The sequence below is a fragment of the Saccopteryx bilineata genome, chromosome 11 (assembly GCF_036850765.1).
Source record: "Saccopteryx bilineata isolate mSacBil1 chromosome 11, mSacBil1_pri_phased_curated, whole genome shotgun sequence".
Lineage (NCBI taxonomy): Eukaryota > Metazoa > Chordata > Mammalia > Chiroptera > Emballonuridae > Saccopteryx > Saccopteryx bilineata.
The window spans coordinates 72,568,992-72,592,650 of NC_089500.1; the positions used below are offsets into that span (position 1 = coordinate 72,568,992).

Here is a 23,659-nt window from a genome sequence, read left to right on the forward strand (position 1 = left end):
TAATACAGGGCTTATGGTTTTTGTTTGTTTGTTTGTTTTTGCTGGAGGTCCAAGGAGGACATCCAGCCTCTCCGGCTTAGAGAGTCACAAAAAGAACTCTCACCAGAGGAGACAAGCAAGCAGGAGGAAAGGGATCGTCCTGGGAAAGGGCCACACGATTCGGCGTTGTCACCTGCGTTCAGCTCAACAAAGTCCTGCAGCAGCTAGGAGGGTTCTCTGTGGAAAGCCGGTGACACCACAGTGACCGGATTAGTGGATGTAGACGCTTGGTCACTGCCCACAGAAGCAGCAGCGGAGACCCAGGATGCAAATGATTTGTACCAGAGAGCAAGGGACGTTTCTGCGGTGATGTTTTCTGGAAAGCGAGTAACCGTGCTGATCGCAGAGCTAAACTGAGCTATCCTTTGTAGGGTGGGTGTGAAGTGTCAGGAAGGCCCCTGCTGGACACACACACATACTAGTTTTTCCTCCCCAGCTGGGGATCTTCTGAGAGGAAGCAGATATAGCACAGTAGGCTCCTGGGAGGGAATTAAGAATTAAAAATAAAGCTATGATAAAACTACGAAGGCTGTGCTGTGATCCTGCATAACTGCGCTTTGGTCCCACGACAGAGCACGTCTACAGCGGCGGTCCCTTAAGATGAGTATCGCCTGGTGTCTTCCTGGTCGTCACAGTGCAATGCATTAACTCACGCGTCTGCAGTGGGGCCGGTGTAAAGAGACCTACAGCGCCACCAGTTGTGGAAAAAGTGTAGCACGCGCATAATGCTTGGTAATCACAATCAACCACTGTTGCTAGTTTACATATCTACTGTCCTTTTAATCATTATTTTAGAGCGCACCCTTTCTACTTAGTAAAAAACAAACAGTTGGCTGTACCCGAGCGTGCCGGGGTGTGTCGACAGCGGCCCCGCTCACAGTCTCTTGATGGCATCATTTTCTCCGGTGCTTGATTTAATCTCGGGTGGCTTTGCTCCCTGGGGCCCCTGAGCATGGCTTAGCACGATAAAATCGCCTGAGGACGCCTTTCGGAGAATGCATTCCCATCATTAAGCGGCTCCTGACTGTAATTGTTAAAAAGGAAAGGAAGATAAGGAACTGGAAAATCTCAGACTTAGAAAAATGTTTCTGCCAAGTTCGGAAAGTGACTGTTAACGGATGATGAGGAGATAGCTGAGCCAGCCTGGAGCTGCCCCGCCCAGGGAGTCGGTTCGTCTGTTGAACACACTTCCGTGGAGTCCTTCCCATGGGAGGAGTCCTTCCCATGTGAAACCACCGCGTTTTCTTCAGAATTCAAAAAGGACGCCACTGTTCTAAACGCGCTTTCAAATTAGTGCGTACATCCATACAGAGAACCTCCCAAGGGTGCCGGCCTTTGAACTTAACCTAGGAAATACTGCTTGGACCCCCGATTAGAAAGGATGGCGTCTCTTAGTAACCAGACCCTTAGGAAGGAGCTAGAGGGCTAATAGGCACCATCACTCTGGCAGCATAAGGGGCCTCTCTAAGCCAGGATCTCACAGTCGCATGGATGTTTTTAATCACATCCTTGTCAAGTAGCCCAATTCCCATGATAAGTAGGGTCTGTGGTCTTGAGTTGTTTCTTCAGAATAGTTCATGACCCTCCTCCCATCACTGGCGGGAGAGGTATATTCCACTCCCTGTGAAACTCCTTAGGGCCTGGAATTTCATTTTAGCCCGGAAAGGATGTATTACACAAGCAGACTCCGGGACTTGGTTTAAATTGACCAGTTCCTCCAACTGAAGAGGGGCCTTGGGTGGTTGTGGCCTAACTTCCCCCCCACCTCGGGCTCCCATCCACTGGGTGAATCAGAAATTGGTGTTTTCCATAGTTGTTTAATGCAAACGTTAAATGAATTTCTGGATCCAGATTACAAGGCATTTATTCATTCTCTTCTAATTTTCATGTGCGCCAGCCAATCCAGGTCCAAATGCTGTTTATAAATCATCTCCATTGCCCGTCTCCTTGGTAACGGGGATGACTGGCTCTCATTATTTTTTAGAGAGACTTGCATTGCTGACACCTCTGTCAGGGCGAGATAAGGAAAGCTTAGCCAGTTCTTTTGTTTAGAGTCGTCTTATTTACTTGTAGTACCTGAAGGTCAATGACGGCTAAAGCAGGGGTGGATTAGGCTCAAATACAGAAAGCAGAAAAGCATATGGAGAAGGTCCGCGGTGACACTAGTTAATTCTGCCGACTGAGAAACAGGTGGGAAGGTTCACCCGCACAGGACTGTAAAAATGGAACTAAGATATAGTCCATGCTCAGTGAAGTGAAAAAGAAGTGTTTTTGCAGCTTACTCATCCACAGGACCCCCTAGGCCTCGGAAAATTCATTTTCTTCCCTAAAATTTGGAGGTAGGTCGGTGTTAAATGATCCTTGAGTCCTTCTGAGTATGATTAATTCTAGGGTTTCTAAGCCAACTTCACTAAGGTTGAACTCCTACTAATTCATAATGTAATACCTAAAAACCGTCTTACCCATAGCGACAAAGTCACACTCAAGTTCAAAGTTACTGGCTTATTGCTTTCAGGTTTGCTTTTGTCATTTTCCTAAAGAAAAGAAGACACTGGACTCAGGTTAAATAACGCGCCGAGAAAGAGGAGCTCGCTGATATTGTTGGCATCATTACACAATAAACGTGTGCACGGCTCTTTCAGAGACTTTACAAAATTTTTCCTTTTATTTAAAAATATTTAGATACTCATATCGGTCTCTAGCATTTAATTCCAGACTTTGCCTTTGCAAACCATGTTCAAAACCAGTATAATACAAATGCCAGATTCTGATCATTGAAACCATTTTGAGGATATTAATTTCTATCTGGTATTTTCCCCGTCTTCCCCTTCCCTCCCCCTTCTCTCCCTCCACTCTCCACCTCTCCTCCCCTCCTCCTCCCTTCCTCCTCCCCTCCCTTCCTCCTCCCCTCCCTTCCCCCTTCTCATTCTGCTCTCCTTCCTTCCTTCCTTCCTTCCTTCCTTCCTTCCTTCCTTCCTTCCTTCCTTCCTTCCTTCCTTCCTCCCTTCCTCTCTTCCTCCCTTCCTCCTTTCCTCCCTCCCTCCTTTCCTCCCTCCCTCTCTCTCCCCCTCCCCTCCCCTCCCTTTCCCATTCTAAATTCCTTTGCTTCGTCAAAGATTCCTATGGACTGGGTCCAGGGGAGGAGGACATATGTATGTGTTTAAGTTATTGATGTAATGTGTGTAAAAGCCTAGCATCTCAGGTCTTTGCAGACGAAGCCTCTGGTCCATCATGGGCTCTTAGCACACGCCACCTCCCTGTTGCCTGCCCTCATGTGCACTTATGTTTTCCGGGTGCTGTTTGCTACTCGTGTGATGTTGTCGGGAGCACACCTTTGGAGGCAGACCCCCGCTGTACGACCAGGCACACACCGAATGACCTCGCTGAGACTTGAGATTCAGTGTGGCAACAGGGCCTGTCTCTTGTTTCTTGTAGGAAGACTGAGAAACTCCACAGAGGCCGGGTCAGGGGATGGTGGCAGCTGTCACAATAGTCACGTGCAGCAGGCACGCCATGCGTTCTTTACTGTAGCCTGTGGAATTGTCTCCTGTCCTCATTGCATAGATGTGGGAGGTGAAAAATCTCCACCCACTTCATCCAGTGCTTTCCGCCCAATCAGGCTGCCCCGAGTTTGCAAATGTGGTCTCTGTCACCTGTGTCTGTTCCCTGCCTGGAGGCTCTACGTCAAACAACCCTTTCCTCCTTCCTGGCTTGTGAAATTTCATGTGTTCTTCACTTTGAGCCAAGCTAGCACCGTCATGAAATCTCTCATCCCCCGAGAAGGACTCACAAAAGGGAGTTAGTTCTCCGTCTTGCCTTTGAACTCCCCTAACACCGCACTCTCTTCCGAGGGTGAGACCCCTGGGCCGGCAGGGCCTGGTATTCAGAATCGCTGAGATTCCTGGCACCGCCCACGCACCACGTGCCACGCGCAGCCCTCCTCAGCTCCGAGTCTGGTCATAAATACTTAATAAATCATCGATGGTTCTCTTTCTTCTTCCAAGTGTTTTTTTTGGCCCGATTGATTTGTTTTGGAAACTTTGAACATAACTACTGGATGGAAATATTGAGTTGATCTCAGCGTGAGTTTTAGGAGAAATGAGTTGGTTTTCTACTGTTTTTCAGCAACTGTGCTACAACGAAAGCAACACATAACTCAGTTAAAAGTGACGTTGCTCGTACTTTACTTTCAGGGGTCCGCAAGAGATGTTCCAGCCCCAGTGCTCATCCCGTGGTGACGGGCATTTCCCGCTGTTGTCTAATTTGTTTCAAGTAGAGGGATTCAGATTTGTGCAGAATCCACGAAATCAGCATAGCAAAAGAAATTTCCTGAGATTTGAGAATGAAAGATGGTGGAGGGGGGTGATATTAGGTGTGGGTGTATCCGAGGCGAATTAGGTATTAGAGGAAATTGGAAGGAAACACGTTCCCGACCTCTGTAAGGACCAGAGGGTGCGCAGCGCGGGGAGGTGGGCACCGACCGTCATCGTAAGCCAGAAGCAATGCCAAGTAGCACCAGAGGTTTGGTTTATCGGCTTGGGTTTACTGCGGAAAAGTACATTGCCGGTCAAGTTTGCTTCTCTGTGATCTCATAAGTGCAGGAAACTAGAAATTGCTATATATTCAGCAGACAGCTGTTCCCTTTATTTTTGTTTCGAAAGGCAAGTATTTCGTAAATAAGAACAATAATTGCTGTTCTGAAATTGAGGCTGAGTGTGGCTTCTTTTCAGTTGCCCCATCTGAGGGGAGACGCACAGGATGTTGGGAGTCCGTGAATGATAATGGGGTGGCTCACGTGATGCGTGGCCTTGGCAACAGAGGCGGGCGCTTAGGCAGGTGCCGCGTCTGCGCGGGCCGCAGGGAGTGCTTACTATTGACGTTTCCATGGACTTACGGAAAACTCAGCATTAAGTTGACCATCTTTAGGTGGATCTATGTCAAGGGGTTCGTGTGTTTTGAGAGCAGACCTGTCTTTATTAAAAATTCTCTTGTCTTCTTGTTGCCTTAAAGGAACTTGTGGAGTATTACAAGCACCATTCCCTGAAAGAAGGGTTCAGAACCTTGGATACGACGCTCCAGTTTCCATACAAGGAGCCGGAACACCCAGCCGGACAGAGGGCTACCCGAGTGGGCAACAGCTGTGAGTACCATTGTGCTATGGCACCATACCGTTTGCTGTCGCTTAAGGAGTGGAGGCACGAGAACGTTCAACGTCTTTATTCCCAAGTTTGAAATGTAAACCAATTAACATGCTAACGCTTTGAGCCAGGAGTTTTCCTAGCTGAGCTGAATCGGCCGGAACGGCAGGTTTATGAACATTCCTAGGTGTGGTTCTCTGTGCCAAATTAAAAATCGTGTCTGTGTTCGGAAATCCCATAAAAAACCATAAAGGGTGCGTTAACATGTAAGTTTGTACTTTGCAGTGATTTTTTTTTTTTTTTTACATCAGCCAGACTCTGGAATTTACACGTGTTTGTGGTCATACTGTCATTGGAGTAAGAGTATTTAAGCAAGGCCCATGTAGAAGGGTCTCATCCAGCCTCCCATCCCCCATCTCCTTGTGATTGAGCCTATTTCAGACATTCCTTTTGGAGTTCTGATGCTGTGCTGTCTGAAAGTAAACACTAGCCACTTTCTTTCGGAAAGAGCACAGAGCCACAATGCTTCATACCAAAGGTCAGCACACGGACCAAAAGTAGGTTCTAGTTGGAGTCGGAGTTCCTTCAGAACCTTTTCTCTCGTCACCGTTAATGTCATCTAACCTTCCTCGAGGCAGACAGAACTTAGAGAGATCCTGATCAAAAACGTTGGCAATAAGATTTGATTTCACTCTCTTATATTGATATCTTTTTTTTAAAACTGTTTTGGAGGAGAAATGAATGCAATTTTATTACTTATTGAATCCTTAGCCTAAGCAAAATTGGAATTTCCAGAGGTATTTCAAGAAAGAATTTATATCAGTGTAATAAAACTTCAACTCCACCCCTCACCCCACTAAAAGCAGAAACGGAGAGAGAAACAGGTAATGCTCAGGGCTCTGACACCATCAGTAAAATTCCATACACTTCATAGAAGTAGAAATACAAGTAATTTGTCACATCAGCTAGCAGGTTTTTTTTTTTTAATTTGAATAACTTCACAAGGATGTGTGATAAATGACCACGCTTGTGCAATCAAAGTAGAGCACGCTTGAGCTGGAAACTTTAAACCCCTGTTACAAGCCATCTATTTTATTTTAGCCCAGTGTTACCCAGTTATCTTAGATTCTTGCGCAGGGTGAGGAGTTTTATATTTGTATGTTGGTGATCAGAGACAACGTCACTCCTAAAGTGACTGGAAGGGAGGGAGGGAGGACTTCGGTCAGCGGTAATTGCTTGATGGTCAACATGCCCAGGTTATGCTCTCATTCCTGTGTAACAGGATTATAACTCGAAGTCAGATTTGTGATACGGCCCCAAAGCTTCATTTGCTGCTGACTTCTGTAGTATCAGTATTTTCTACAACAATGGGTATTCATGAACACTGGATGGTTCTGAGGGTTAGCCGAGGTGTTCTGTGCAGCGGGCATTCAGCATGGTGCCTGCGTGTGGTCAGCACTCAGTAAAAGTCTGCTGCTGCTGACTCAGCCTCCCCAACTTCTACACTACTGCTAACTCCTCCTCTGACACAGAAAACATTTTCTGACATTGGTAAGAGTGGAATAACATTACTGATTTAACTCATAGTCATTTACTGCTTTGCTTTTATGATTTTTTTTGACCCTCTTTTTTAAAATTCATTTTTAATAGAGAAAGAGCAGAAGGGAGGGGAAAGAAAGAAAGAACGGGGGGAGGAGCAGAAAGCATCAACTCCCATATGTGCCTTGACCAGGCAAGCCCAGGGTTTCAAACTGGCAACCTCAGCATTTCCAGGTCCACATTTTATCCACTGCGCCACCACAGGTCAGCCGCGTTTATGATTTTTTTAAAGTAGACCTTGCTTATACTAAGTTCTGATGAAGGGCTAACCCTTAATGAAAGAGCTTCCATGTTCAGATAGCTAGCACCCCGAGCTTGTCAGGCGGTGGCCAGGACATGCTGCCTGTCCTACCCCGGATGGGCGTGCAGGGTGGCTCTGGAGTTCTGATCTCTGCTGTCACCTAAATATAGCTTTTACCTGCCGACGGGCTTGGACGATGCCATAAGGCAAGGACAGTCCACAGAGCAGGCAAGCCACAGCCTAGAAACACCCTGCGTTCTGGGGACAGGTTGATATTAAGTTCCAATTCCTGAAACCGGCTGCTGATTTTTGTTTTTTTTTTCATATGTACTATAGTCACCCTGGAAAGGAAGTCCCAGAGAAGTGTAGGAGAGACTGCAGGCTTCAGTATTAGTCTAGGTTAGAACGTTAGTCTTCGAGTTAGTAAAACATGATACGATTATGACAGAATTCCCTCACGCCAATGCGTGTGTGTGTGTGTGTGTGTGTGTGTGTATGTGTGTGAGAATTAAACAGGAGGCCAGAGTATCAGGCAAGGGGCACAGAGCAGTTCAGAGTGAGCAGCCCATTGTCAGCAAGGCTGTGTGATTTTATTTTTTGCCTTTGGAATGACTCGAGTGTTTCCAAGAGAGGAAGAAGGGGGCTAGAACAGACGGAGGACTCGGGTGGAGCCGTCAGCAGCTGTGCTTCCCAGGAAGCCGCGGTGACCCCATGGGAGACATTCTGTGCTGTTCTGTGCGTCTGTCAGAATCCCGTCAACGTCCACAGTGGTCGCAGCATGGCCGCCCTAGCCTGCGTCCTGTGCGCCCGAACGGGTTGGTATTTGAAGGGCTCTAGACTGACAGACTCCTGCCTTTCTTGATTCACAGGAGCACACACTTATTTTCAGGTGTGCTGCTGAGCGGCTCTGACCTTGGGCCCGTCGCGTAGCCTGTCCGGGCCTCTGCTTTCTCATCTGATAGATGAGGAAAGAGATTAGATACCTTAGGACGCTCTTCCAAAGATAGCATCAGAGATATCTTTCTTTGAACGCATGAGAGAAGGAGGCAGAGAAGAATGCTAATGGACCAATTACACCAGGAGAAGTTGCACAATTAGTTATTTCATAACCCATAACCAGACCTCAGACGTTTTCCCCAAGTTCTTATTAATTGGACCACAGAGTTGAGTTGGCTAATTAAAAAAAAAATAAAAGTGTTGGTTTCATTATATTTAACGAATCTCAAAGTATCTTCTCACAAGAACTTATTAAGTGTAAAAGGAAAAATAGGTGCTATTCCTGTTTCCAAAATGCGTAATTTGAGTCTAATGGTGAGGAAACCCCAGGCAAACCCAAATGGAAGGACATTCTACAAAGTAATCTGCCTGTACTCTTCAGAAGAGTCGATGTCATGGGAAGCAGTATCGGGCAAGTGTCAATATCATAAAAATTGTTTCAGATGAAAAGAGACGGAAGAGATGTGACAACTACATTCCACATGGGACCCTGCGTTAGATTCTGGACCAGAAATATGTACAAATATATATCTTTTTTTTCTATAAAGGACCTGCATGGCACAATTAACAAGTTTTGAATAAGTTTCTAGATGAAGTCATAGCACTTTCTGCTTTTGATAACCATACTGCGATTACATAAGAAGAAAACGCCTTTGTTTTTAGGAAGTACACACTGAAGTACTTAGGAATAAAGGGTCATTGTGTCTGCAGTGTATTCTAAAACGGTTCAAAAGAACACAAATCGGTAAAGTAAACACAGTAAAATGTGAACATTTAAGAGGTTTGAGGGAAAAGTCTATGGGGATTCTTTGTTCTATCCTTGCTACTTTTCTGTAGCTCTGCATGACTTCAGAATTAAAAGTCTTGGAAATTGGGGTTGATCCCATTAGCTGAGAGAACTGTCTCCTTTTTTACCTGCCCAGCTGCGGGGGTGCCGGGGGCATGGAGACCACCCAGTGGGTCCTCTTTGAAACCTTCTCTTCCTTACCTGTGACCTCATTGTATTTGCTTATTTATTCACTCATTCTGTTATTCAACCAATATTTATGCCACACTTACTGTGCGCCAGGTCCTGCGCCGGATGCCGGAGTTACGACCCTTGAACGTGCCAGACAACTTGGCGGACAGGAACAAACATTAACAACTGCGAGTGTTCAGAAGCCTCGTGAAGCGGACGGGCGGGGGAAGGGAATGATGGGAGGCCTGTTCCACCTGCAGGGGAAGGGGAGGCCATTCTGAAGAGGTGACATGTAGGCAAAACGAAAAGGCTCCGTGTGGGTCGCCGTGGAGAGCCACTGCGGGCAGGACCCTAAACGGAAGGGGCTTCGTGTGTGTAAGCAGCTGGAGGACATCAGTGTGCCCGGAGCACGGTGAGCGCACTGGAGAGAGCGTGAGGCTTTGTACGCGGAAAGGGACGTGAACTGATTGACCTTGGTTTGGAAGGTCGCTGGCCACTCTGTGCGGAGGGGCCGGGACGGCGCATGGGCAGAAACGAGAGGCGTCGGGAAGCGACCGCCCACATCCGTGGGCGGCACGAGGGCGGTTTGCGCAAACGTGGAACAGGGGCAGTGGAGCAGGACGGTGGGTAGATCCGAGCACATCCTGGAGGTTGAGCCGACCTGATGAAGGAGTTGGGGTAGAATTGGTTCAAGTGTGGTACATAGTACTTGCCGTGGACAACTGGTCCGTGGGGAAGCCGTCGCCCAGGAAGCAGAGGGGTGGCCGGGTTTGGGAGAAGGTGATACGTTCAGTCTGGCACAGAATTTTCGGTACCTGTGCGCACTCGGTGGTTCAGTCGGTAGCGGTCTGGGTTGAAGACGGAGTTTTATGAATCGTTGACACTTCATTTCATAGTTTACGTGGACTGTAGTGTAAGGTGTATATAGGTTTAGTTGTTTCTTTCGGTGCGTTGCTCCCAGGGACCCTGGGACCAGGCCTCCGTTGGTTTTTGTCCCCAAATTGAACTTTGCTGAGCGCCTTTCATGAAGCAGGCGTGCAGAAGGCTCAGTAAGGGACGTCAGGACCCGAGGTCCATGGGAGACAAAGCGGGTATAAACGTGCTGTGTGTCTTGCTGGTGTTTGAAAAAGCGCGGAGCGGCAGGCGGGTTTGCAAACAAAATATCCATTAGCGTGTTCCTTTGGATGTGGTGACAGATAGCATAGTCATTCTTTAACAACTGACAAAGGCATCCGAGGTCATGGCCACCGTAACGTGACCTTGCAGGAAAAAGAACAAATCAGCGCCGGGGGGGGGGGGGGGGGGGGGGGACAGCCAGCGCAAAGGACGGAGCGTGGACGACCTGCGGCCAGAGCGGAGGGGACGCCAGGGACGGCCGCGGGGTGAGGTTGGAGCCACCAGACCGCGTGAGGCCTGATAGGACAGAGGCTTTCACTCCGGAGGAAACGGAAGCCTTGGAGTAACGTATGCCAAGCAGAGATGTGGTCTGACTTGAAGTTTTTCCAGGATTATTCTGGTTTCTCTGTTGAAAAAGACAAGAGCACAGGGAAAAGGGGAACGAGGGAGAAACAGAAGGACCAGTTAAGGGGCTCGTGCAGCAGTCCAGGTGGGAGATGGTGGCAGCTTGGCCCAACATGTGGCCCATACTGGTGAAAGGTGTAGTTCCAGGGTGATCTCACTGGGGTGTTCGGACCCATCAGGCGTGAGCGAGGCCAGCAAGAGAAGACTCAAGAGCGACTGGAAGACTAGGGAGGGACTCAGCTGGAGCCTAAAGTCTGGTCAGAGCATTCTCGATCCAAGATGAATAATTTCCACGTCCCGGTATCTTCCCTGTGTGTCCGGCTCTTCGCTGATTCGTAAGCTCCTGTCAAGTCAGATGCTGTCGTCCTTGTCACCCCTCCTGTAGCTCCTAACACAGTGCTTTGCACATTTGTAGCTAGTACTGTGTCTGCCAATTATGTTTCAAGAGGAAGGATTTAGAATCAGTAAAGTTGATGTCTTTAAATAATCTGAAATCCCCAGAAATCTCCCGTGAGCTAATTTTCCATAACAACAGGAAAGGCCTTCTACCTCCTGTTTTATCTCGTTCATGACTTGCTATGTTTGTACCTACCAAGCAGCTGTTTATTTTTTCTAATAATTCCAGATAAAAGTTCATCTGGTGAGATCTGAATTTCAGGTTACAGAAGATTTGAACACTTACCAGATGTCACCATTCAGTTGAATGAAAACATTCTGAATTGTTCCCAGATTTGTCTTCAGTGACAATATATGAAATATACATTAAACACGAAACGAGGGGTTTTTTAGTTGGTTTTCCTGAGGGAGATGGGGGAGCGGCTGTGTGATGCTGTGACTGACTATTGCTGGGAGTCTAAGAAGACAGGTCTGAGCTCTAAACTAAAGCCGGGTTAAGGACCCCACATTTAAAGGGAACATTCATCAAATTCTCACTCAGCATGCTCTCTGCTGCCAGGCCATCTGCAGAGAGTCTTGATGAAAAGAGCCTCCTGGGTCGCTCCTCAGAGTGTCCCACGTAGGAACCAGTCGTCCTAGAAAACCCCCAGGCCACTGCCAGGCAGCAGACTCACGGGGTCAGTCACTGTGTTGATGACAGGACCTTTGGTCCAACTGCCTGATATTTTTTCCTGACAGCTTTTTATTATGCAAATGAGCGTGCCCACCTGTGGTCATTAGAACTTGGAGCTGAGTGTTAAGCAATGGCTATCCCAGGGAATGATTAGCAAATGCTTAGGGCACCGCTCACTTATACATGCAATGGAAAACAACTTGGCATTTGAAAAGTAGCGTGATTTGATAACAGTTCCGTGAGAAAGAGTGTTGACTAAGCATGGTCTCTACAGTGTGCGCATTTCAAACGTTACTGAAAACTGAATAGATTTCCGTTCACTCATGAACATGAACAGCTTGGTCCAAGCAGAGCGTGTGACTTAAGGCCGTGATCAATTAGCCTTGACTGCGGAAGTATAGGCATCAGTCATTCATTCGTACGTTTTTTTATTCTACTGAAAACACTATGTTTTTCTTCTTCTTTTTTTTTTTTTTTTGTATTTTTCTGAAGCTGGAAACGGGGAGAGACAGTCAGACAGACTCCCGCATGCGCCCGACCGGGATCCACCTGGCTCGCCCACCAGGGGCGATGCTCTGCCCCTCCGGGGCGTTGCTCTGCCACGACCAGAGTCACTCTAGCGCCTGGGGCAGAGGCCAAGGAGCCACCCCCAGCGCCCGGGCCATCTTTGCTCCAATGGAGCCTTGGCTGTGGGAGGGGAAGAGAGAGACAGAGAGGAAGGAGGGGGGTGGGGGTGGAGAAGCAAATGGGCGCTTCTCCTGTGTGCCCTGGCCGGGAATCGAACCCGGGTCCCCCGCACGCCAGGCCGACGCTCTACCGCTGAGCCAACCGGCCAGGGCCGTTTTTCTTCTTTTAATTGACGTATGACCATGCCATGTGGCTTCATCTTCTTGGCCAAGCCTCAGAACTGGAAAACATTCGCTAATGGTTCATTATTAGTTCCTAGGGAGAAGAGTTGTCACTAAAGCGTGGGCCAGTTATCTGCTCATGCTCCATGAAGTTAGCCTGCTTGCAGACGAGGCATCGTGCCCAGAACCGTCATCAGGGAGACCCACCTGAAGGTGGTGGTCTCGCCGAGCCAGGGTCTCTTGAGTCTGTGAGTAGGACTGAAAAATGTTCGAGGAAGCAGGTGAGGCCCTTAACTAGAGCATGCAGTTTGCAAACGATCACCTCAATGAAAACGATCGCTATGTTGATTTAATATTGTCTCGGTGGGCACAGTTATAAAAAAAATACTTAGTTTTTTTCAAAGAAGCTTACCAAAATAATGGGATGTCCTGGCAGGAAGATTGTCTATCATTTTAAGTGGTGGAGTAATCCAGGAAAAAACAGGGCCCTCAGAATTCTGGTTTGAATGTCACTGTTACTTGGCTATTCTGATTCTTCCGTTGTCGTGTCTTGGGTAGAGTAGGAGGAGTTTGATGAAGAAAACATGGACCTGTGTGTGTAGAAACAGGTGGATATATTCTCAGTATGGCTATTATTACTATGTTTTGCAGGTTAACCCTTTGAGTGAGGATGTACATGAATGTTCATACTACTCAAAGGGTTAAACCATTCTGCCCGCTTGTATCAAATACCTTCTTCTGCGTTGCTTACATCTAGATTTAAAGTCAGACTCTCCTAGGGAAGCATGTCATCTGATACTCTTGTCTCCAGAGGTGCCAGGCAGTTACATGCTCCGTCGTCAGCGGTGGAGAATTAAGGAGCCGAGGGTGGTGGAGAGTGACGTCTGGGGAGAGCGGAGACACAAGGTCGGGTTGCAGTGTGTAGAAGAGTGGAAGGCATCCCTCCCAGTCCTGAACACACGTGGCTGAGAGCGTTACCCTGGGTGGTGGGAGGAACTGACCCCACAGGCACACAGCAGGCTTCCTGCAGTATTTAATAGCTGGTCGGCGTCTCAGGAAAAAACAAACAAAATCGCAGTTATCGTAGGACTCTCCTGGATCAACTGTGGCTGTCAGGCGTCCCGGGGAGTCAGAGCTGCGCACAGCTCACGTTCTTTCCTGCGCATCGTGCTGACTTTTGTTGGAAGTCTGACGAGCAGTGAGGTGAGCTCAGCGAATAGGAGGAGGTGACCGAAGGAGCTTGGGTCATGAACTACCCTGCCGTGGTACTTGTCCGCTCCGCAGCTCCAGCAGCCTCGCTCGGGGGGGGCCCCATCCTTCAGGGGGGGACGCAGCAGGCACGGCCGAGCCGGCCCCTGCTCTGCGGAACCGGTGACTGACGGGACATGCAGCCCATAGCACGTGGAGTGACTGGGCAGCGGGGTCAGGGAGCGCCGTGGTGCAAGCGCCTCACATGTGGCGAGAAAGACAAAGGGGGCAAGGGTCGGGCTGGCCAGGGAAGGTCCGAGGAAGGGACCCGAGCGAGCTTGGGAGACAGGGAGCGTGCGGTTAGCCGGGGGGGAGGGGGAGGAGCAGCGTTGAGAACGAGCGTGAGTTCTGAGTTGAAGATGAACCTGAGGCGGGGGTGGGGGAGGTGGGGAAACTGGTGTGGGTGAGAGGACTGTGTGTGGGACAAGGACACGAGGTTGGGGTTAGGAAAGCAGGACACGGCCAGGCGGTGACTGCTCACGGAGTTCAGGTGGCGAGTGGACTGCATTTCCTAATTTAGGAAGACGAACGAGGTGTCCGCGTTTCCCGTGAGTAGCTGGGAGGCAGTATTTGGAGTAGGGCGAGAAGAAAGGAGAAAGCAGGAAGGCCGATTGGGAGGCGGGGTAGTGATTTTGCAAAGAGAACACAGAAGTCGTTTTGAAAAAAAGGCAGAAATGTAGAGGATTGAATGACTCCAGGGAGGAACTCGATTTTCAAGCTGAGTTTGGTTTCAGGCAAGTTGAATTGGCGATAAGGGCTGTACCTCAGAGCAGTATCCTGAAGACGTTTGCGCTCACAGGCTGGAGTTCAGGCGAGAGGCCAAGGCATGTCTTAAGAGTCTGTTCCATTCATGGGGGGGGGAGTTCAGTTCAGAGTGAAGCCAAGGCCTAACCGCGGGGAAATAACTACCATTTCTTTAAGATTATACGATTTTAGATAAGTTTTAAGATGATCCTAATTTAACTAATTGAAATGAATGCCAACGCCAATAGGCGTTTAGGGTGTCACACCAACGCTACGTATTTGCAACAGGGATCCGAGTCCTTTGATGAGGCATTACCCATGATACTTCAGGAATGTTAGCTGTTTTAAGATGACAGGCACATAATCTGAGCTACTATATCTGCCTGTTGTCGAGATTGTTTAAATTGAGTTTAATTGTGTTTTCATTGATTCTTTCCAGGGGGAACTTGTCTCTTGTTATATTTCAGACTCTTGGTTTTAATTACCTTATTTAGAAGTTAGAAAAGAAACATGGTCTTCTTTTATTAATTTATGGATGAAATAGTCCCAGAAGGAGAGAGTCACGGGTGGACATTGAGAAACTGGTCCCCGAAGGAAACGCCAGATGTGTAGAATGAGGGCTCTGGTTCCAGACCTCCCAGGCCAGGGACAGGAATCTTGTCTCCTGATTTTTTTTGCCTATTATAGAGTTAGGTGTGTGCCATTTTCCTCATTAAATTAGAGGTGACATCATCTCCTCTCTCTAAGAATGGGTATATCCTGACCTCAAGGAAGTGAAAAGGTGTCAGTTATATTGTACGACAGTAAGTGAACCGGACCAGTGGTGCAAGTGGTTGTAATAGCATGGACCACTGCATTTAAAAATAAAAAGTATAATGTGGACCATACAGTGGCTTGGAAGAGAGTCTTAATCATCAACAAGGACATGCTTCAGAGTAGGTAAAGGCCAGTATGTGAGGCTTCGTGAGAAAAGTGTCGTGAATGTGTCAGTGCCCATAGGAGGCCTCCAACATCCGTGTTCTAGAACAAATGAACCCCTTCTAGTTCTCTTGGCCAGTCTATGTGGGTGGCATCTGGGAATCCCCTTACTGAGTCACTGCTATTCTTTATTATTTTTTTTGTGTGTGTGAGAAGTGGGGAAGCAGAGAGACAGACTCCCGCATGCGCCCTGAGTGGGATCTACCTGGCGTGCCCACCAGGGGGCGATGCTCTGCCCATCTGGGGCCCTTGCTCTGTTGCAGCCAGAGCCATCTTTCAGCACCTGAGATGGAAACCATGGAGCCATCCTCAGCGCTCAGGGGCAACTCGCTCTAATCGAGCCAGGGCTGCAGGAGGGGAGAAGAGAGAGAGAGAGAGAGAAGTGAGAGGGAGAGAGGTGGAGTAGCAGACAGGTACTTCTCCTGTGTGCCCTGACTGGGAATCAAACCCAGGACTTTCACACACTGGGCTGACACTCTACCACTGAGCCATCCGGCCAGGGCATCACTGCTATTCTTATGTACCCCTAGAACCTCTTCCTGTAAGAGTATTAACTGAAAAGAAACCGGTGGCTCTCAAATCAAGCAGTAACCTGACAGGAGGCAGAATACATTTAATTATACGGACTTATTCTGTTTCTTTAGACTCCATTCTCCTCATATTTGGCCACAGAAATCTTTTTGTTACAGTTTTAAAGGGGTCCAGGTACCAGTAACAGAAACCCTCAAACCATTGGTTCACCAGGGTAGACATTTGTTTCTCCCTCCCATAAAATCCTGTAAGTCGTCAGTCCAGGGCTGTGTGGAAGAGAGTGGCTCATCTCTGCCCCGAAATCGTAAGTAACCTAGTTCCCCCAAGTTCTTGCTGAGCCGTCCTTACAGGGAGGCCATCCTGCTTGTGGACCAAGGTAGCAGCTGTCCCATTCTAGACAGTAGGATAGAATCAGGACCCACAGCAACAACAACCGAGTGCCCACCGCCTCGCCAGGACAGGGACCCGGAGCTGCCTTATGCTACTTTGGCTTCTGTCTCAGTGGCGAGAACGTAGTCACGTAGCTGCACCAGCCTGCCAGAGGCCTGGGAACTGCGGGCTCACGGTGGCTCACAGACAGCCCAACCACATGACCTATCACACGGATGAAGGGGAAAATAAATACCGGGAGAACACGGGTGACCACGCCTTCCTTTTCCGTTCCCGTGACTCCACGGTGTCAGTGGGTAGAGTTTTGTAACTGGCGATGGAGGTCCCTAAATCCGGACGGTGGTTGCAGAGCCTGGGTCCCGGAGTCACACCGCGTGGGTATGACTCTGTTCCTGGCAGATATGAAGGCGAACAGTCTGAGTTTCTTCCTCCTTGGGCTGTGGTGGCGAATACCTGAAACGCTGAATCGAAAACGTTGGGCTTGGCACCCAACACTTCAGAACCATTTGATAAGCGTTAGCTCTTACGGGAAGTAAAGTGAAAAGCTTTGGAGCATCCAAGGACGTAGCGTATAACTTTTCTCTACATCCCTACAATTTGGGGAACGAATTTGCCGCCTTTTCCAAATGGGACAGGATTTGGAGCGGTGCGCGTTTTCTTTTCGGAAATAAGCTGCATGCGCACGCGCATGCTCAGTCGGGGTTGGGGGGAGGGTCCTGACGAGTCTGTCCCTACGAGTGAATTTCTTGAACTTGGCGGTGGCCCACGCGTGTTTGGTTAACACCAGCCTACAGGCTTTTATCTTTCTATCAGTTTTGATGCGAAGCGTATTTTTACACTTAGACTTTGCAGACTCTGCCTGTCCACTGGCAACCGGGTGGGGGCTGTTGGGATAGGCAGCCCTGAATTGCAGAATGAATGTCAATCAAAGTGCCAAAGTTGGGTTCGTTCTTCATTTAGAAATAATAACGAGCGAAGTAACTGAGAGCGAAGCTTGCAACCCCAGCGTCCGTGTGACAATTGTCTTATGATTGCAGATGACAGCACAGCTGTGTGGAGATGTTTTTTGCTGATACCTAAATGTTCTTTTTGCTCTTCTCTCTTTTTCTCCCTCTAAGCCCCTTCTGTGTTCTGTGGGCTTTCTCTTGTCACCCCTCCAGACTACAGCTTTGTCCCCCCCTCCTCCACTCCTTTCTGGTCAGGTACTGCCTTACTGCTTCTTTGTGTCTTTTCAACTCGCTTCTGTGTGCCAGTAGAACGTGTTGCCTTCCACGTCTGGCTTCTCATGTAGACACATCTCCTCCCACACGGTCCCTAGAGTCACATTCGCAGCACGTGCCACCCTCCCCTCTGTCATCGAGTCCCCGTCTGTCATGACATTTCACTCCTGGTTTGTGCGTGTGCTCCCGTTATGTTTCAATGAGACAGTTTCTATTCTATCTGCTGGGACAGGCGGGAGAGGGGCGGGGAGCCAAGCATATAAAAGAGGGCATGAAACACCCTATAGAGCCATTCGTTTTCTTAAGGATCAATTTCATCGAGAAAGGCCAGTGTTTGGGTACTTCCACTAAGAAAAAAGAACCAAAATCCCAGCTTGGTCTCCGAATGTAGAATTCGGCACAGATCGCACCGCAGGATGGCTCTGCCCATCATTCTGTGTACGGGCGTTTTGATCTGGATTTCTGCCGTTAGCTAGGGAATTGAATGGTTGTTTATGAGACATGGGGAAGCGTACATTATGGCCAGATGAATTACGTTTCCTGATAGATTTTTAAAAAATTCCAGTGGGATCACTGGAACAATTTAGAACTAGAAGGACCTTAGAAGTCATCCAGGATAGAACTTTCCTTTTAGAGGTGAGAAAAATGTAACCTAGGGAACCTGAGAGACCCATGTGAGGCCTCGCAGTTAGGGTGACAACTGGCTTTTTCCATCCTGGGGCTATTTTTACGGACACCCATCTAAGAAAGAGCAGGGCTCCATAATGGGCCAGCATTCAGCAAGAAAACTATTGAAGTGGTTTTTACCTGAACAGTAAAATAAAATGACCTATTTTTACTCCCTTTCCAGTTCTGAAATCCACAGCAATGCTATCCGTTTATCTTAGGATCGACACCTGGAGACTAACGTAATTCCTACTGTGTGATAGCCATGAGTGACAGGCCAGGGAGCCCCGTCTCCAGGTGGGCGGGCGATGGCGGGGTCGCAGGTCATCGCTGTGGCTGCGGCTCTCTGGGCTCTGGGACTGTTAGATACAGATGGATGTGTGTCTGTTCGTTTCTTCTCCTTACACTTACGTTCCTTCACTCCCGGGTGAGTGATTCTCAGAATCACTGACCACATAATTGAAAGCACTTTCGAACCCCAAATAGCAACAGGTGGAGAAGTTAATATAAAATGCTATGAAACACGAGAGACGAACAAATGTGCAGCTTGAAGGCAGTTTTTCTTCCAAGACAGGTGAGGGCCGGGAGTACGTTAGCTCCTTAAAAAAACAACAACAGAGTTAGCTCCTAGCATTAAAAGCATCTGTACATTGGAGATGAACCCCCTGACATCTGGGTTTTGATTACATACTTCAGGGAAAGGTCTCTGTGAGGCAGCATTGGAAAGAAAGAAAAGAGAAGATGGTGTTTGTATCGTCTTCACATGGAAACTGATTTACGCTTCTTCACATGAGTGCAATTATATACAAAACAATGAGTTTAACCCAAACAATTTAATTAAAAAATTTTTTAAAAAGGCTGGGAGAGGAAGTGCCATTTGCCTAGAAGTGACCACCCGGATTGAACAGGGGGCTTTCCGAACAAAAAAATTTAAGTTTTTTTGAGTCGTAGTCAAAAAGCTCGTAGATAAAAACATAAAGCTTTTTATCTTAGACATTCTCGTTGAGAATAGACTACCATGCCATCAGAAAATTTATGCTCATTATTTTAGATTTTATCTCCTTAGATAGTAAGTTAGATATTAACCTTTTTTAAAAAACAAATCAAAAGCTAGTCGCTGTGTGGGAGCTATGGAGAGGGTGGAAACAGAGCCCCTGGCTTCAGACTTTAGGGAGCGAACTTGACTCCACGCGATTGAATTGAAACAGCCATTCTGCTGCTTGCACCCCTCCCCCCACCACCATTGTCACTGGTCCGTAATGAACCCATGGCTGCATCTCGAAGTCCTCGCTAACCCCCTCCCCCCGCCGCCATCAGCCTCTTAGGGTTCTCCAACCGCAAATCAGTGGGCTCCCCGTCGTGTCTTCACAGTGCTGAGTCCAAAAGTGCTGGGCATCGCCATCGCGCGCTACGACTTCTGTGCCAGAGACATGCGGGAGCTGTCCCTGCTGAAGGGAGACGTGGTGAAGATTTACACGAAGATGAGCGGCAACGGCTGGTGGAGGGGAGAGGTGAACGGCAAGGTGAGCTGTCCCCTGGACGTGCCTGTGCCCGTCAGGGAAGGTGCTGCACACCAGCCCCCCCTCCCCTGCCTTGCAGCCCTTACCCTTACCCCACAGAGCTCGGGCTCTGCAGACGGGTGGTGGTGGGGGGGTGACGTTTACCGGGATTAAGGTCTCGCGAAAAATGCATCCAATGAACAGGATCAAGGCATTCACGCAGCTCACTTGGGCAAGTGTGGTGGCTTCTCGTTTGGACGAGGGTTGAGGAGCATTTCAGTTCTTTTAAGTCCCTCGGCCTCAGAGTGGAAAGTTGAGGTGTCGTACACAATGACACTAAGGGCTGCTGGTCTCAGCAGGAAGGCAGGGGGCACGGGTACATGTGTTCCTGTCCTGTTCCGTCCTATAGCGGAAGTAGGGGCCATTCTGTACAAGATCCCTGTGTTACACTTCATTTACATATTGGTTTGCCTGCTAGCCCGTTGGAACCTGGCCTGGGCTTATTTTATTCCTCCGTTTCTGTCACTCACTCCATCCGGCTCTACGAGCGGTTAAAAGCCCTTTGCCCTCGCCTACAGTGGGAAATGCCAGTTTAATCAGGGTGACAGGGAGGCAGAATGGGGACCCCCTTCGCAGGCCCCCGTGAGAGGCCAGGTGCAAAGTCATGGTGCTCTGTCGGTTGCTTTTCTCTCGCAGGTGGGCTGGTTCCCGTCCACGTACGTGGAGATGGATGAGTAGAGGCCAATCTGGCGTTGCACCCGGCACCAGACATGTCGGAGAAGGGCCAGACAGGAGCCTGCATGGCGCTGTGAGTGAACTGACACGTCTCAAAGCTGCATTTCTGCCCATTCCACGTCCTTCCTCCTACATCTTAATACCGGGATCTAAAGAGGCTGTCCTGGCCGGAGCTGTGCAGGGAACGGCCCACCGCCGGTCATTGTCAGCAACCAGGGCAGAGCTGAAAGCTCTCCTGCCCCAGAGAGCCTGCAAGCACACTGGTTCATCTCCCTTCGTACTTCCTCCGCTCAGCCAGGCACACGAGTGCCCGCCATTGATGTCTGCCGCGTATTCCTCCTCACGTGCCAGTCACCAGAATCCTTGCGTGGTACAGAGAAGCAGGAGTTTGATCTCGCCTGACCCAGCACGCAGGGAAACAAGAGCCTCACCCTGCAGGCAGCTCGCCGGAAAGGCCTGGTGTGACTTGTCCTAAACTGCTTCGCAAGGGTGACTGACGCATCGCCCAGCAAACACTTTTATTATTGAATGATTCACTGGATGTCCTGATCGTGTTTGCACGTTGCTTTATAAAAAAGAAAAAGAAAAAGGTGTATAAAAGAAAGTGTCTTCCTAGGAAATCCTCACCGCCTTCGCGGTTTCGCGGGGCAACGTTGGCGATGCTGTGCCGCGCTTTGGGAGGCGGTCCTGGCTGAGTGTATTAGAGGCAGTTGCAAGGAACTGGAGGAAGGAGGCATGGTTTGCCGAAACAGATTAAGGGCTATGATCTATAGGAAGTCATTTTATAGAAGCATCATCTATGATCACATACCTTACCCCCTCCCCCTCCCCCCAAAAAAAGAGATCTGGGACATAGTTGCTGATTTTTGTATTTCCTTGTAGCATTTATAGTAGCACAAACAAGTTTGTTGAGGATTTTGGAAGAAAAGTGTAGCCGGGTCCCTTATGCATTTCTGAGACCGGGGGGTCACTAAGGTGTTTCCGGTCTTACTCAGTGTGGGCCCCCAGCTTCTCACTGAGGGTCTCCCCACCGGCAGGCCCTTCCTGGGTATATTAACTGGTGGGAAGATCAGTTTTTGCAGTGGATTGATTTGACCAAACCTTCACTTTTTATGTGAGGAGTTGAAATGTGTGCTCCCTGGGATACACACAGCGCCCGGACAAGGTAGTCAAGTGGAGACACTAGCTTCGCGCTTTCCTGATGAAAAAAAATTTTTTTTTTCCTGTAGCAGCTGTCATGTTCTGACGAGAGTCAGAGAGTATTTCATGTTTGAAAAAAACAAAACAAACATTAGCAGCATTAACTGAATCGAGCCCAATTAGGAGTGTTCAGGTCTGAGATTTTGGGTCAGCTCTCAAATGCGCTAGGAGTGACCTGCACACCCCTCAGCCCACCTGAATTCCAGAACTGGATGTTGAATGGCCACCCTCCCCTCTACAAAGGCCATCTCATATAGGATAGACTCAGGACCTTTACCTCAGAATGATGTAAACTGTGATTGTGTTTTAGAGAAATTATTATTTGTTTGTTAAAACCAGTTAAGTTTTTTGTATATGTGTACATGATCATGAAAATGCGTTTTATACAATGTTCTGTACAGTAAAGTCATGCCCTCACGGTGTCCTGGAGTGGATTCTTCCTCTGAAGTCTTATCTGCGACTGTGTCTGGGAACGTCTCATTTGTTACTGTCTGCTGTCTGGGGAGAACAGCTTCGTGCAAATGGAAACACCCCTGTGCTGGGTATGGTAGTTTATATTGTTTCTTTTGTTGTTGTTTTAGCCACTAGGCTACCTTCCTTACAGATGGGGGTTAGTCTTCCTGTTGCATTTCATGGACCTGGGGTGGGGGCATTCCTAGCAGAAGATATTAGAGCCACTTTTCACGCTGTCACTGGCTACATCTTTGTCTGTGTTTAATACTTTGTATTGGAAACTTTGGACGCTGCGGATTTGTGTAGATTTCTAATGCCAAAGACAGAAGTAAATGTTTTTTTCCACGTCCTTTGTCTTACCTGTGTGCAGCCCTGGTGTAACATGGTGAGTTAGAGTGGTATTTCACTTTGTAACATTTTGTAAATATGTCAATACAGTAAATAGTTACGACTTGCATTAAAATTGATTTCTTGAGAGATGAAGAGTCTTTCCATTGAATGATCTCATAACTGGACAGACAGGACGGCCCCTTATTCATGGGGGATGGACCATGGGGGATGGACCAGGACCCCCAGGGGATGTCTGAATCCTCGAATGACACCAGACCCTGTAGATGCTATGGTTTTCCCTGTACCTGCATACCTATGATTAAGTTTAATTTTATAAATCAGGCAGTAAGCGATGAACAGTAACTAATAAAATTCAATTAAAATAATATACAGTGATGAATGTTATGTGAATGTGGCATTGTTATGTAAAATAAGGGTGACTTGAACATAAAACGCCAAGGTACTGCATCCTTGATGGTGACAAGGTGACTGACAGGCAGGTCGCACTTCCTGTGCGGATAGGCGGGACAAAGGGCTGATTAAAATCCGGGCGAGATGGAGCAGGGCAGCGCAAGATTTCATCATGCTACACAGAATGGCGTGCAGTTTAAAACTTACGAATCGTTTATATCTGGAATTTTCCACTTCATACCTTGGATGACTGGGGGTAACTGAAACCATGGAAAGTGAAGCCACGGATAAGGCGGTGTGTGTATGTGTGTGTGTGTGTGTGGGGGGGTTGTCAGCTGTCTCCCAACCTCATAATAAACACGGGAAGAAAAGCCCTCATTTGAGCTGGTGACGTGAGGACTGCTGCCTGCATTATGAACACTGGCCTATTGGAGAGGCTCAGTAGTTGCAAATAATATCTATTACCATGTTTGCTGTGTGCCTCACGCTTCCAGATGTTCCACGGGCACTTAGAGCAGCCCCGGAAGGTAGAATTCTACATTATCTCCCATTTTTCAGATGAAGAAACTGAGGCGTTTTGAGAGATGACACACAGCTGGTAGTCAGAGCCAGGCAGTCTGGCTTCTGAGCCCATATATAACCAGGACCCTGCCCTGCCACACCTCATGGGCCAGGACAGAGAGAGTGGGGTGCTTCTAAGATGGCACAGCCCAGAAGAAGCTGTCTAATTCACGACAGTGGTTTAAACAATTACAGGTGAACCAGGAGCTCAGACTATTCTCCTGTTCCTGCCTCCTACCGGCAGCCTCGCGCCAGCACCGCCTGGCGAGACTGGTGTCAGATCG

General features: G+C 48.4%; 1 protein-coding gene across 2 annotated transcripts in view; it reads left to right on the plus strand.

Annotated features, from left to right (window-relative positions):
- The window catches only part of VAV3 (vav guanine nucleotide exchange factor 3), a 315,192-nt gene extending 292,642 nt beyond the window's left edge, over positions 1 to 22,550 (plus strand). For both annotated transcript variants that reach the window (XM_066246277.1, XM_066246278.1), the window contains exons 25-27: positions 5,050 to 5,179; positions 19,558 to 19,709; positions 20,382 to 22,550. In XM_066246277.1, the coding sequence (XP_066102374.1) occupies positions 5,050 to 5,179; positions 19,558 to 19,709; positions 20,382 to 20,423 (324 nt within the window). In that variant the 3' untranslated portion in view covers positions 20,424 to 22,550. The remainder of the gene's footprint in view (positions 1 to 5,049; positions 5,180 to 19,557; positions 19,710 to 20,381) is intronic.
- Positions 22,551 to 23,659: the final 1,109 nt, after the last annotated feature.